Source organism: Thamnophis sirtalis, unplaced genomic scaffold (genome assembly GCF_051295495.1).
Source record: "Thamnophis sirtalis isolate CommonGarterSnake01/CBP01778 unplaced genomic scaffold, rThaSir2_p1.2 scaffold_14, whole genome shotgun sequence".
In the NCBI taxonomy this organism is placed as follows: domain Eukaryota; kingdom Metazoa; phylum Chordata; class Lepidosauria; order Squamata; family Natricidae; genus Thamnophis; species Thamnophis sirtalis.
In genome coordinates, this window is record NW_028261394.1 from 24,091,186 (window position 1) to 24,106,460 (window position 15,275).

At 50.0% G+C, this 15,275-nt stretch overlaps 1 protein-coding gene across 1 annotated transcript; it reads left to right on the plus strand.

Annotated features, from left to right (window-relative positions):
- The first annotated feature begins 2,994 nt into the window (after positions 1 to 2,994).
- Positions 2,995 to 14,828, plus strand: LCAT (lecithin-cholesterol acyltransferase). The gene is made up of 6 exons (XM_014069853.2): positions 2,995 to 3,204; positions 10,046 to 10,202; positions 11,441 to 11,556; positions 12,216 to 12,311; positions 13,229 to 13,453; positions 13,778 to 14,828. The coding sequence occupies exons 1-6, from the start codon at positions 3,060 to 3,062 to the stop codon at positions 14,338 to 14,340; spliced, it is 1,302 nt and encodes a 433-aa protein (XP_013925328.2). The 5' UTR covers positions 2,995 to 3,059; the 3' UTR covers positions 14,341 to 14,828.
- Positions 14,829 to 15,275: the final 447 nt, after the last annotated feature.

Genomic DNA, 15,275 nt, shown 5'->3' on the forward strand with positions numbered 1-15,275 from the left:
TAAAGAAGAGCAACCCTACATGCCCTCGCACTGAGGATGCTACCTGCCTGGGTTATGAATGCCTTCTGCCACCGGAAGCTCCACCATCTGGCATTTTTCAAGTGTGTAGAATTGCTTGTGAAAATATATACCATGACCTAAGATTGGTTTCCCCACCAGGGCACAACAACATCTATGTAGAAGATTGCAGGCCAATCAGGCTTCTTACTTCAAGGTAGCCTAAGGAGAAATGCCACAGATAAACTATCAGTCATAGCAAGCTCTGCCTCTGACTTTCCTCCCTGCTAGAGAATGCTGAAAACACACGTCTGTCATTGGCTATTTTAGTGCAATATTTGGGTGCCTGTTATGCCAAAGGCAGGTAAGGATGATCTCTGAATGTCATAGCAGATTTTGAGCACACTGCACAAGTTTGGTTTAGTAAAAATTAGTTTAAAAAAGAACAATATTACAGAACTGAATAAATTTTCAAAAAGAGCAAACAAAACTTGCTACAGAGTTGAGCAATTCCCTTATGAAGAAACACTGTGATACAGGATTGTTGTTCAACAAAGACTCCTGCCGGGCTATTTACGAAGGACAAAGGTGGTCACAGAAGTCTAAAGCACTTTGGGTTTCTTGTTGTTTATTTTGTGCTGACCTGGTACCTGCCTGGAGTTTCCCTCACAAGGTTCTTTGGAAGAGGTTTGTCATTGCCTTCTTCCTGGGGCTGAGAGAAAGTGACTGGCCTAGGGGCACCCAACTGGCTTTGTGCCTTTGTGGGACTCGAACTCACGGTCTCCCAGTTTCTAGTGTGATGCCTCAAGCACTACATCATACTGGCTCTTGTAGACCTGGAAAATCCTGGAAAACCTGATTTTCCAAATATTTGAGGCCTAGATAAGTAAAAGTTTAAAATATGTACCCAAGGTCTTTAGCAGGACTACTGGCTAGGAAGAGACATTCTCCTGCTAAAGGTGCCACCAATGGAAGCCTGAGAAAGAGGCCGTGTGTTAATGGCCATCAGAACTCCACATAGTGCTGAAGAGATTCTGAAAACTTCACTTTTGGAAATACAAATGACTGGAGACTTTGAGAAACAAATAACAGTATTGCTGCACCATTTCAACAAATCTTGGTAAAGATCTATGATGATAATAAAAGGCCGAACATACCTTCTGCATACAGCAGTAAATTATATCCTATTCCTTTAACACAATTACCTTGGGTATCCCCAGACTATGTCCTTAAACATGGCAAAAGTTCTAAATTAAATATTGAACGAGAGGGAACATTGGTGTTTTCCATGGTTCCTGTGTTTACATAAGAGACAATGTTATTAGGCTCTCAAAGGATTAAAACAATATTGTTTTATCCAAGAAATTATATTAAAATCTGTTTTGTAACTAATTCCAAATAAAGCTTGCACATATTGAAATAAAGACAAAAACATTGCAATATTATCAGCATTCAAATCATCTAATATTGATAGAGTTTTGATGGTGTTTTATGAAACCAGGCTGTGCTGATATTTTATTGAAGGTAGGGTCTTCTGTAATTTTGTACCAGATTAAGTTTCAACAGTGTATAAGTGTATCAGATGATCATTCAAAGGATGCCTCTCATTTTCAATATAGCTAGACTCATGGAATAAAGTCCGTAGGATCTATTTAGGAGTACAAATCTAAAATAATACTTTCATGATTTCAGGGAATCTCAGCCAAATTAATCAACCCCATAATCAATAGGCCTTCAACTGGTCAGTCAACTCCTCTCATTCAGCCCATATTCTGAGGGAAGGTTGAAAAGCAGACCCAGATGCATCTTCTCCATCTTGCCTCAGTCTTTGAATCCGACGGTCCCATCGAATCATCAAAGCAGCTTCTACTCTGACAGCATAATGTTCTCCAGCAGGGTTGTTTATTTCCCAGGCAAGGAGTTGCCCGTTTGTAATGATAAATTGTCCAATTCACATGAAGTGATAGAAATCTGAAGCATGTCTGAAATTCTGCCACACTTACTCAGCAAGGAAGGGGCAGCCCAGGGGTGGGCTTGAGGTGTGCGGTACACACATGCACAGTGGGATTAAAATTGTTCTGTGCATGCGCAGAACCAAGAAACAAGATGGCACTGCCTATGGCACTGCCGGAAGAACTGGTTCAGGGGTGTGGTAGGCCTGGGTCGCTGCCAGTTCCAGCAACCCAGGCCACCAAACCACTACCACCAGTTCGGCTGAACCAGTCCAAACCAGTAGGAACCCACCACTGGTGCAGCCTGAAACAAGCCCTGTGGGAGACCGTGCTGCGAGTGGCAGAGGCGGGATCTGCTGCACTGGTTGTGCCAGAAGAGGGGCCAGCTGATGTGGGCCATTCCAGCAGCTTCCAGGCTCTAAGATCTAAGCTGTGCTTGTACTGGAGGGAGGCTGTGATGCTGCCTCAGCACCGTTCATCCTGGATCCCCTCATCATCTGCTTCACACAACCCTGACACCGGAAATCTAAGAATGAAATGTTAGAGTCAGGCTGATTTAGACAACCTTGGATCCCCCTTCAAAGAAACGTTTGGCTTATGGGCTACTTTAGTTGTAAGAAACGGTCTGTTTATGTAGAGGAGCCAAGGAACCTCAGGCCTCCGCGGACGCTGTTCTCCACCTGCAGCTGAAAGAAGGAGGGTGTCCCAGCCTTCCTCCAGGCCTTTGCTTTGCTTACTTTCCTCGGGAAAGGCCAGGAGAGGCCCTGCTCTCTCCGGGAGAGGAAGGCCAAGCCTCCCAAAGGAATCTGGGCGGCAGCTGCTTCGCGGGAGCTCCTGGCCTCGGATTCTTCTGGCCGGTCGCGGCCAATGACCCCCCCCCCCCGCGGGCGTTGCATGATCCCTCGGAGGGGGCTCTGCAATCAGACCTTCAACTTTGGGAATGCCTCTTCCCCCCCCCCCGGCCCACTCCAGCCCTGCCGGCCACTCGGCCTGAGCTGGTGGGTCCCTACCTCCCGCTCCTCCCCTTCCCCAACAGTCTGCGGGAAGAGAGCGGAGCGCCCTTCGCCGCCCCAGGCTGGGAGGGCCAGAGTAGCTTCTCGGCAGCCCAGGATGCAGAGCCAGGCCGGATGGAGCGCTGCCCTGGTCCTGGCGCTCCTTCAGCCTGGCCGGGCCTTCTGGCTCCTCAACGTGCTCTTCCCGCCAAGCACCACCCCAGAAGCCGCCGGCTCCAACAGGACGCCCCCGGTGCTGCTGGGTGAGTTGGCCGAGGAAGGAGGGAGAGAGGGAGGGAGGGGAGCCCCGGAGGCGCTGGGGAGGGTCTGGGGGCCAAGGCCGAGGAAGAAGGGAGGGGGGGTGCCGGTGCCGTCGGATTCTTCCCAAGAACCGAGGAAGGGGAGTTGCTGCGGCTAAGTCTTCCCTGCGGGAGACGGAAGGGCTGACGCCAGGACGGGCTCTCGACGGCCGCTTCAGAGCCCAAGGCGGCTCCGCAAGAGTTGCTGATGCGAGATCCGCCCGGCGGCAGAAGGGCTCAGCCTTTGGTCCTGCCGCGGGCCCGAGTTTGGTCGTCGGCCTCTCCCAGGAGGCCGGCAGGAGGTCGGAGCGAGGCTGGCAGGCGACCGATGGGACGTCCTGCTCTCGTGGCAGCGCTTGCTTCACCTTCCCAGCCTCCGAACAAACGTCCTCGGCACCGAGCCTCGAGAGGAGGAGCGGAGAGGCTCCCCTGAGCGCCGAGCCTTGGAGAGGCCGGTGGGCCCCTTCTGCCTCAGGCACCCGGGGGGCTTCCCAACCGTCAGCCGCCTCCCCCCCCCCCCCAGGGCTGCGGGCGGCGGGGCTTTCGCCTTTGCTGCCGGCATCGGAAGGGCAGAGGTGACTGGGAAGGGGGAGCCTGTGGCAAAGCTTTGCACGGGCAGCATCCAGACGGTGGCGACTCTGTGCGGTGGCCCATTAAAATGCAGAATGGAGTCAGATCTGGAAAGCAACTTGACCAAGCGCACAGCTACCACCTTTAAGCGGGTAACCTGCAGTTTGCTTCTCCTTAGTTCTTTCAAATAATTTCGACCTAAACCAGTTAGGAATTGCTAAGAATCTGCCTTGAGTTCTTCTCCAAGTTGCTGAGGACCTTTAGCAGAATGTTCTTTTCAGGAGGAGGAAGAAGAGGAGGAGGAAGAGAAGCAGGAGCTGAGGCTGCTCTTGCTCCAAGGCCCAGCTGCAGGGGGGCAGCCAGAGAAGATCCTGGGGGCTCCCAGCAGTGGGAAGAAGGGCCTTCTTGGCTCTGCTGTTGATGCAACAACAAAAAGGGGAAATCCCCCACCCCACAATGTCCCCCTTTCTGTGGCAGTGAAATGGAGCAAGCACTCTGCCCCACAGTGACCCTGCAGCCAGCCTGCCTTCCCTTTGATCTCTGAGATTAAATTTTTGCACAGTGACTCCTGAGTGGTGTTTGTTGGACTTTGCCTTGTTTGCATGAGACTGTTTGCCTGGAGGGAACAGCCAGACCCAAATTCCCACCAGGATTGCAGGGACAGCAGGGCTATGGAAAAAAACAGGAAGGGTTGGGGGGAGGGGTCTCCTAAATATCCCCAGAAGGAGGGCCACTTCCCGAGCTCAGAAAGCACTCGGCCCAAAGGGGACGGTTCCACCACAAAACCGCGTTCGACTAAAGCGCACTCGACGAAACCACGTAGCTGACGTCATCACAGCGCGATGAAAAAAGCACGCTGTAAACGCTAAAGCTAAAATTAACCCCTAAACCTAAACCTAACCCCCCTAAACCTAATCCTAAACCTAACCCTAAACCTAACCCTAAACCTAAACCTAAACCTAACCCTTAACCTAACCCTTAACCTAACGCTAAACCTAATCCTAACCCTTAACCTAACCCTAAACCTAACCCTAACCCTAACCCTTAACCTAACCCTAACCCTTAACCTAACCCTAAACCTAACCCTTACCTTAACTTGAATCGGCTTGCTTTCAAAGCGCTATTTAAAGCGCCCTTTTTTCTCCGCGGTTGCTGTTGTCGCCCTGCTGATGACGTCAGCGACGCGGTTTAATCGGGCGCGCTTTAGTGGAGCGCGGTTTTGTCGTGCCACGAAAGGGGACAGGGGAGGCAGACATTCCAGCATGGCCCCTGCAGAGGCATTTCTAAGTGGCTCTGGCAGGAAGGCTCATTGTGTCCATCCCTGGGATGGGAGAACAGCCAGCTGCTTGCAGGCTGCAGGAGGTAGAGCTCAGGCATGAAGCTGCCCTCTGAGGGGATGGAGTTGCTGCTGCTTCTTAAATGCTGCTGAGGATTTCCCAGTGGGACAACCCAGACAGGTGTTGTTAATTTGTCTCCCACAGAGTCCTTTCCTTCCCATCTTGTGATGTCCTGTATCAAAAAGCACCCGTTTATGTGAATGGCTCCCAACTTTGATAAGATTTGGAAAGCAGGGAGGGAGAGGAACGAGATAAAGGACGAAATAGAAGAAGAAAAAATTGCGGAGAAAGAGGCAACAGGGGGTACAACATCTCTCAGCCAACTGGCTATTGTGGGCCGAGCAGCTCCCCAGGACAGAGCAGGGGAAGGGAAGAGAGAGACGGGTCCATTAATCCTAAGTAGGGGTACTGAAGAAATGGGGAGGAGCAGGTGAGCCTCAGAACAATCACCTTCACCCCCGCCCTGAAGTGGGCTCTTTCCTGGCCCTGCATGACTGGTGGGGAGTCAAGGAATCCCTCTTAGGATGGGAAGGTTGCTCTGGGGCACCCCAAGATTAGATGGGGGGAGGGGAAACTGCCACCCTCCAAATCAATGCCTTCTCTTCTGCTGTAAGAGCTGTGAGTCCCAGAAAAAGTAGCTGATAACCCAGAATGGAATAAGATGCATTAGTAAATGCTCTTACTTTGAAAAATGTGATTGCAACAGGTGCCTGTGAAGACATCCCCATGGAGGAGGAAGTAATAGACCCTAGATTTAAAAGCATAAGGAAGATTGACAGTATTAGTGAAGGAGGCAAGGGAAGACTGAGTTGACGGAGTCCAAAATCTCACTGGAGTTTAGGAAAAATGGACAGGGAAGAAAAGGCGGGAAGGAGAGGAAATGCAGATGCGATACAGGCTGGCTTAAGACCAACTGAGAGTGCAGAATTTAGTTTGTGAGTCATTGTGGTTGTTAAGCAAGATGCCCATATGACTGCCTTGCTGAACAACCACAATCCTGGCTCTCCTCATTGCAGTCGTTAAGTGTTAAGCAAGTGCACAGGTCATTAAGTGGATAGAGCAAAAGAGCTGCCTGCTAAAGGATTCAACAGAACAAAATCACAGAGTTGGAAGGGACCTTGGAGGTCTTCTAGTCCAACCTCCTACTCAGGTGTGGAACCATTTTCAGACAAACGGATGTTCAATGTCTTCTTAAAGACTTCCAGTGCTGGAGCATTCACAACTAATGGAGACAACTTGTTCCACTGATTAATTGTTCTCACTGTCAGGAAATTTCTCCTTAGTTCCAAGTTGCTTCTGTCCTTGATTAGTTTCCACCCATTGCTTCTTGTTCTGCCCTCAGGTGCTTTGTAGAATAACTTGACTCCCTCTTCTTTGTGGCAGCCCCTGAGATATTGGAAGACTGCTATCATGTCTCCCCTAGTCCTTCTTTTCATTAAACTAGACATACCCAGTTCCTGCAACCGTTCCTCATATGTTTTAGTCTCCAGTCCCCTAATCCTCTTTGTTGCTCTTCTCTGCACTCTTTCTAGAGTCTCCACATCTTTTCTACATCGTGGCGACCAAAACTGAATGCAGTATTCCAAGTGTGGCCTTACCAAGGCATTATAAAGTGATATTAACACTTCATGTGATCTTGATTCTGTTCCTCTGTTAATGCAGCCTAGAATTGTGTTGACTTTTTTGGCAGCTGCTGCATACGGCTGGCTCATATTTAAGTGAATGTCCACCTGAACTCCAAGATTCCTCTCACAATTGAGCCAATTAATACTGTTGAGCCACCTGTGCATTTGGTTTTTACCTGTGCTTTTGGTTTTTCTTGCCTAAATGTAGAATCTTACCTCCCCCCCTCCCCGAATTTCATTTTGTTAGATAGTACCCAATGTTCAAGTCTGTCAACATCCTTCTGTATCTTAAGCCTGTCTTCTGGAGTATTGGTTATTCCTGCCAGCTTGCTTTTGTCTGCAAATTTGATGAGTTCCCCATCTATTCCTTCACCCAAATCATTGATGAAGATACTGAAGGGTTCTGGGCCTAAGATAGAACCTTGGGGTCCCCCATTGCATTCTTCCCTTCAGGTGGAGGTAGTTCCATTAGGGACTACATGTTGAGTGTGGTCGGTCAGCCAGTTAGAAATCTATCAAGATGGTGGTGATGCTGTCTAACCTACATTTTTCTATCTTATCAAGTACAGTAGTAGGTTGTGGTCTACTTTATCAAATGCCCCACTGAAGTCCAAGTACATTATATCCACAGCATCCCCCTGGTCCACTAATGTTTCTAGGTGTTCTTTGATTTGTTGCTTCATTATCTTTCCAGAATCTTCCCAGGTATTGAGGTCAGGCTGATAGATCTGTAATTCCCTGGATCTTTTTCTGTCTCCTTTTTTTGAAGATCAACTACATCAGCTTTTTTCCAGTCTGCTGGTAGTTCTCCGGTGCTCCAGGATCTTTGAAAGATGATCAATGGTCCTGAGGATGTACAGCAGCTCCCTTCCACGTGCAGAAGGGAACGCCAGGGCTGGGCTGGAGAAAAAGCCTCTCTGATCTTTGTAATTCTGAGCTTCTTTTCTCCAGCCCAGCACTGGAGTTCTTCTCCCTCCATGCAAGAAGGGAAGCCAGTCCTGAAATCCAAGTAGGATTTTGGCACAGAGCATTTGCAGCATTGGAAATCCTCTTGTTTTGGAGAGCTGGCTGCAAATGCCCCATGTTGCAAACATCCTGCTGCATTTTGGAAAGTATGTTTTCAGTCAGCCTCCTTCCAAGCAAACAGAACTAAAAATAAATAAAACTAACCTGGGCTGACTGAATGCTGGAATATTTATAGATTTGCATGGAAGTTATAGTGTGACCTGGAGGTCTTCCACAATGTCTTGTAAGCCAACTGGGTCCCCCTTGATATCCAGATATGGTGGTAAACAGGGAGTTGATGGAGCAGCTGCCAGCAGCCAGAGGGTCCAGCACCAAAGCCTTGCTCAGGACATCTGCCCAGCTTGCTCCTGGCTACCACCCTTGAATGCGTGCCTCTCTTTGACCCTCTCCCCTTGGCAGAGTGGCAGCCCCCTTGCTTTCCTCCTTCCTTTGGACTGTCCTTTCTCATCTTTTTGGCTTTTCCTACCTGGTGGCTCGGGCACAGTAAGCCATGCATGGGGACCTCTGATTCTGCCACGCATTTTGGACAGGGTTACCTTGGATGAAGAGCCAGAATGAGGCCCAAGTCCTGAGCTGGGTTCTTCCTTGGAGAGTTCTTAATTGAGATTCCAGAAGGAGCCGTTACAAAATCTCTTTCATTTCATAACAATGTTAGCATTTCTATAGTTTTCCATTTTGCTTCCCTACCCCACTCTTCCTTCCTCTTCCTCTTCATTAGATTTGTAGTACTATGTTCCTTTCTCTGCTTTTTTAGATAGGAATAAGCAAATAGTGATAAACCAGTTTTTCTAATGTTAGAGAAGGTCACAGGTCAAAGATGAAACAGGCATATATTGAAAATACCACCCAAAACTACACAACCTAATATTGAAATCTCTGTCTCTCCCTCTCCTCCTCTCCTCCTAACTGTTGTATAACCTGGTGATTCATTATATTCCACCTCCACTTTTAAAGGAATTGCTCCGCTGTCCTTAGGCTTCTTGACCAAAGGTCAAGATCTTAGTAAAGATATTAAAAGTTTTCACAATTTAGACCAGATATTCGAGGTCTCCCTGAAGGCATCTTGAGGACAGGCTCTTCCTGCTCTTGGTTGCTAGAAGAGGGTCTCACATCCAGAAAGTTGTGGCAGGATGATGGCCCAGCACCAGCGTAGTTGGCTTTTCAGCACCAAGCAAAGCTGGGTTTTCCTCAGGCATTTGGGACTTAGCGATTATAGCCTGGTTGCCTGCTGGTTGTTTAGGGCTACAAATCCAGACAAGCATGGTTGGCGGCAAAATGCAGAAAAGTCTGCTGCCATCTGCCGATTGTCTGGATTTTTGCAGACCAGGATTGGGAACTGACAGCTGCAGCTTCTGAGACCCTGTGCCTCTCTGTTAATGAAAGCAGCACTTAACCCCTTGCCCGATGAATTGCTTAATTTCATCTGCAGCATGCAGAGAATCTCTGCTAACACACAAACCTTTATTAATTGCAGTTGCTCCAGCAGTACACACAGACACAAACAGATGTTTACATGCTATGCTGCAGAGGTGATAAAAGGGTGCCTGGGAAGAAGGGAGCGCCATGCAGATAAAAGGGAGTCTGTAAAGGAGGCCTCCCCGCCTTCTTTCTTCTCCTTGGCCAGCAGGGACTTACTACGTGTCCCCAAAGATGTTCTGGGAATGAGGGGGCTGGGTGGAGACACTGAAGCAGTAGGCTTCAGTTGAGCTTCAATGGACTTCAGGAAGGCCTGGAGGAACATTCTCCCTGGGGTTGCAATGGGTCGGACACGGCTTCGCAACTCACAACAACAGATGTCCTGGGCTGCCTGACTTGCAGCAGGGCCGATCCTTTCATCTCTCTGCTGCTGCTTCAGGCCAACTCCCTTATCGCCTCTTCAGCTGCCTTGCTCTGCATTCTTCTCTGGGGTCAGGTCTGGAAACCTCTCATCCCGAGGAGACCTTCCCCAGCACTCGCTTTCTGATTGCAATTTTTCCTCCTACGAGGAGATCTCTGGGGTGAACCTCTTCTTGAGGGCAGGAGCCACCTCGCCAGGCACAGCTGTTTGCAGAGGATGGACAGGAGGGTAGAGAGGTAAACCTGCCACTTCCCTTCAAGACAGGGTTGCAGCCAGAAGAAGGGAAAGGCCCAGGTAGACAGGGCAGGTAGACAGGAGGAGGACATCCAGGAATCCCCATCTTTGCAGGCCAGTTTGTCCTTTTGGTTCGGAGATGGGAATGCAGCTGTTCTGTTTCTCTGCCCCTGCAGTGCCCGGGTACCTTGGGAATCAGCTGGAGGCTAAGTTGGACAAGCCAGATGTGGTGAACTGGATGTGTTATCGCAAGACTGAGGATTACTTTACCATCTGGCTGAACCTCAACATGTTCCTGCCTTTTGGAGTGGACTGTTGGATCGACAACACAAGGCATGTCTGTGGGGGAGCACCCCTCTCTTCACAGACAGACCCCCCCACACACACACATCAACTCTACTCTTGGCCTCTCCTCTGCCTGTTGGGATGGAGGTCCTGCTGGTCCAGACCTTAGAGGGTCCCTGGCTCCCAGACAGAGGAGAAGAGGGGGTGATGCAGAGAGAGAGAGGAGACCCCAAACAAGCAGCAAGTTGAAGATCCTCTCCCAAACAGAACATATTGTCCTAAACCATTATTTGTTTTATACAACACAGTGGGTGACTTGCACAAGCTCTGCTAAACTATAAACCATGATTTATGAACAGTGGCCGATTCAAGAGTTTGCTAAGCCAAAACTAAGTAAAGTATTTTGGGTCTTACTGCAGTCGCTGAGTGCTTCTCTCGTTCATTTCACCTCAGCTCTGAGTGAAAATACGATCCCACAACTTTCCAATAGACTCTCTTGGCATCTCTTGGGAACATCCCACCCTAACCTCTGCCTCCATCCCTCCATGACTGTCAGAATTGCTGATTTTGTTATTATAGACTGCCTGGTCTCTCTTGGGGTCACTGATCCTGATGGACTCTTGTTGCTTTCACCTGGGACACCAGGCTGGGCTGGGGGCTCCCACTTCCTCCCCTCCGCCACTTCATCAACTGTTAGGCAGGCTGAGTTCAGGACTGCCTTAGAAGACCAGTCCTGGTAGCCTCCCGAAACATCTGGCAGGCATCAGGAAGGGGTTCATGGTGCAAGCCCACAACTCCATCTGCTGTTTCAGGAGTTAGTTTTAATCATGGCTTCAGCATCCCTGAAAAAAATGGGAAACTCCGGTTTTAAGATAGCTAGACAAATGTGGCATGGATTGGCCAACGGGACAGGAGTCTCCCTCCCCTGGCAGCCCCCAATCGCCCCCATGCCCTCTCAGTTGTTTCTCCCTGGTGGGAAGCAGATTTTGACTCCTGATGCCCCACGGTGGTATTTGGTGGCTGAGTGGGAGCCTTCTTTTTAAGAGCCTGTTGGCAGGGACCCCAAGCACAAGAGGCAACCAGGAGGCCTCCAGTCCACAGGATCTGAGGCCTCAACCTGTACCGTAGACCTAAAGGATCAAGGCCTGGGTTTTTTAGATCAAGGCTGCTAGTGATCCTGGTATTTAGCCCCTTCAAGTTCTCTGGTGGGATGATGGCCTTTGTTGGAAGTGGACCTCCTGGAATAATTATTGTGTTTTCTCTTGACTCGTCCTTGGGGGACACAGAGTGGTTTTCAATAAAACCACCCGGAGCATAACCAACGCCCCTGGGGTCCACATCAGAGTTCCCGGGTTTGGCCAGACCTTTTCGGTGGAATACCTGGATGGTGGCAAATTGGCAGGTGAGAACAATGAGGAGACTAGGGGGAGCCGGAGGGAAGCTCAACAGGGTGAAATGCATCCCCAAAAGTCTTTCTTCTGAGCCTTTGGTTCCTCCGAGTTCCTGGAGTTTCCTGCATGAAATAATGGCAGAGAGTTTGGGCAAAAGCCTGCTGTTGCTGGTCTTTGTTGGGGGAGGGCTACCTGCACAAGGGTCCTCCCTCTGTGGGGGTCTGATATGCAGTTATGGTGACCGGAGAGGGGAGTAGCTACAGAGGCAGCTTTTTTGCCAGTGTGGCAGAGCAACCACAGTTGCCAGAGTGTTTCCCTTCAAGGAGAGAGAGGTTTAGGGAGGACAATAATATGGTGGAAATTACATGATGGTTCTCCTGCTTTCTTGGGGGCTTTGGAAAGATCTTTGAGGGGTGCTCAGTGGAGGGCAGCCCTGTGGACTTCAGAAGTTGCTACCAGGCGTGCAGGATCTGCATGACCTTCTTTGGAATCCCTTTGATCTTGGTGCTTTCTCTAAAAACCGCTTGGCTTCTTCTGAGGGAGTCAGGAATGGTTTGTGGGGGGAGAAGAGGGGCAGAACTTCCAGGGAGGCCTTGAAGCCCCTGCCTGGACTCCATTCCCTGGAGGTCGCCCTGGCCTCCTCTCACCTCCCTTCTCTTCCTTGCTCTAGGCTACATGCACACCCTGGTGCAGCACCTGGTCAACAACGGCTACGTGCGTGATCAGAGCGTGAGAGCCGCTCCCTACGACTGGAGGCTTGGCCCCAGTGAGTATGCCTGGGCAGAGGCAGGGGAGCAGGGAGGATGGGCTCAACCCCTTCCAAAGTGCAAGGCAGCTGCTGCATCCCCATCAGCTGTCTCCCTCTCAGAGCCTGCAGCCCATTTTTCCAGCATGCTTTACGGTTCTTCCAAGTGGCTATGTAAGCCTTTTAGTATCAACCAATCAATCAAACCATCACTAAAGCCTGATCATTCCTTCCAGGCTTTCCATTGGTCATTCCATTTTTTTCAGTGGCCCCAGCAAAGCAGCCACAGGATCAGGATACGGTGCAAAGGAAACCATTTTCTGCTCCCCAAGGAAAAAGAAAATGGCATTAACTTTTTCCCAGTTAAGGATTTTCCTTTCACAAATCTGGGTTAAGAAGAATTGAAGAAAATGGGCCAGGTCTGCCTCATAATATCACACACCATCAGGGGGATTTAATATTTCCCACCTATCCCTGGCTTGTCTGTATTTGAAACCCTGACACAACAAACTGACAAATAAAATGTGACACAAAAGGAGCGACTGGAGAGATCCGGGATGGAGGGGAATGAAATTCAGCAAGTGCAGCTTTGGGCATCCTTCATTACAGCCCAATGCGGCGCTTGGGGACAACTGGAGGCCACCCAGGACTCAGAGCCTCAGCATCAGGGCTGAGCCATGTGGGGGAGAAGTGGGGTCTTCCCCAGGAGCATCCCACCCCAATTCCCCCCTTGGTCTACCCCTCACCTACCCCTCACCCCTCACCATCTCCACCCCCTCCTCAAAGGGGGTGGAGATGGTTTGCCTGCAGCCTCGGGCGGGGTGGGGAGGAGCCCTCCAGCACTGCTCTGGACACGGCATGGGGAGATTCTCCCTGGATCCCAGGCGGTGGGAGTGGGGTGTGGTTTCCTTCCCATACTCTTCCTCCTCTTTCCACAGCCGACCAAGAGGTTTACTATTTGAAGCTGCGGGGCCTCATCGAAGAGATGTTTGAAGCCCACCAGAAGCCGGTTTTCCTGATTGGCCACAGCCTTGGCAACCTCCACATCCTCTACTTCCTGGTCCAGCAGCCACAGGCCTGGAAGGACCGCTTTGTTCAGGGCTTCATTTCCCTGGGGGCCCCCTGGGGGGGAGCGGTGAAACCCATGCGGATCATGGCTTCAGGTGAGTAGCTGCCCTGGTGCTGCCCAGCCGTGTCTTCCTGGGGCCTGCATGGAGCTGGGCTGCACCAGCAGCTTTCCGCCCACTAAAGATCCTGGGTGTATCTTGTCCACAGCCCCCACGCTTTCTGGGGAAAAAATGGAGAGGCATCGATCTGTTTCCGTTTTTGCACCCGGTTTAGCTTTAAGAAGAGGGAAGAATCCCTGTTAAGTTTATTCATCGGCCGTCCTCTGTGGCTGAATTACATTGTAATGCAATTTTTTATTGCAAATTAGCAAACCTGAAAGTGGCAGTAGAATAATGCGATTCTACTGGTGTCCTTTGCAGGTGACCATCAGGGCATTCCTATTATGTCCAGCATTAAATTGCGTGAAGAGAAGCGAATCTCCACCAACAGTCCCTGGTTGTTCCCCACCCACACAGCCTGGCCAGAGACACACATCTTCATCTCTACCCCCTTCTACAATTACACCTACCGGGACTACCAGCGGTTCTTCGATGATATCAACTTTGAAGACGGCTGGTTCATGTGGAATGACAGCAAGGAGCTTCTGGCAGGGCTGCCACCTCCCGGCGTGGAGGTCTATTGCCTGTTTGGCACTGGGCACCCCACTCCAGAGACCTACATTTACAACGACCAGTTTCCCTACGAGGACCCGGTGGAGATTATCTATGGGGACGGGGATGACATGATTAGCTGGCGCAGCATAGAGCTGTGTAAGGAGTGGCGCAAGCAGCAGCATCAGAAGGTCCATGTCCTGGAGCTGCCTGGAGCTGAGCATCTCAACATGATCTTTGACAACCGTACCCTACAATACATCAGTGAAATCCTGTTTGGGAACCTGGATAATGTGACTGCTACACAAGACCTGGGGGGAAGAGTCCTCTGAATCCCCATGGAAATGGAAACCTTCCCCATGCAGAAAATGGCTGCTGTTTCTTCTGCTAGTGTGGGGAAGGAACATGAATACACATATGGCTGCAGTACTGAAGCTTTCTCTGCGCTGGAGAGACTGAAGGGCTGGCTGCCCCCCCCCCCCCCCCGTGTTTGGTTGTTAATATGATGGTTCCCACTTCCCCACCGTAGTTTCAAGAAGCACAGAGCACACCATACTGCTTTCAGGTTCCCGCAGAGCAGCAGCAACGTTTCAGAAAATATAACGTGGCAAAGACCCTGGAAGGCTGGGCTCAGAGAGCCTGCCAAAGGAATGGTCAGATAAGAGGTGGCATAGCCTGCAGCTGTATGGTGGGTGGAGCAAGAGACTCGGAAGAGACCCTCCCTAGTTTCTCAGGCTGTAAAGGAGACAGTGGGAAATTTGTACCTGCAGACTTGCAAGTTTCTGTTAATATAATTTTACAATAAAGTAGAATTAGTACATCTGGTCTTGTTTCATGTCTGGTCTATTTATCAAGGCTGATATTAATGTTGCAAGTCTCTGATTCTCTTCCAAAGAGGAGCAGAGGGAGGAGCACAGGGAGTTCTCACCAGAAAAGGGGAATGACACGTCTTCAAGGAAAAACCAGAAAGTCTGATTGCTTCTTTACAAAAGCACATTTGGGATCCCAACTGGTGGTTTTTGTGTGAACGTTTTGCCCATAAGTATTTGCCAACCTTTTGATCTTGGCCAATAAGCAAAATGAAGCTGCCAATCAATGCCCAAGGCATGGGCCACTTGCTGGGTGATGGTGGAGATAAAGAATTGATCAATTCTTTATCTCCACCATCACCCATCAATTCCTTGATAGGGAAGGGGGAAACGTGGAATGTTTTCCTTCAAAAGGGCCTTGACCACGTCACGTGCCTTGTTGGTGTGGCAAGGGAAGG

What these genes read in the sequence shown, in the direction of transcription:
- LCAT (XM_014069853.2), top strand. Translation starts at nt 3,060, where the DNA reads ATGCAGAGCCAGGCCGGATGGAGCGCTGCCCTGGTCCTGGCGCTCCTT. An exon ending in GACGCCCCCGGTGCTGCTGG is followed by an intron (nt 3,205 to 10,045) that starts GTGAGTTGGCCG and finishes CTGCCCCTGCAG; the next exon opens with TGCCCGGGTACCTTGGGAAT. An exon ending in GGATGGTGGCAAATTGGCAG is followed by an intron (nt 11,557 to 12,215) that starts GTGAGAACAATG and finishes TCCTTGCTCTAG; the next exon opens with GCTACATGCACACCCTGGTG.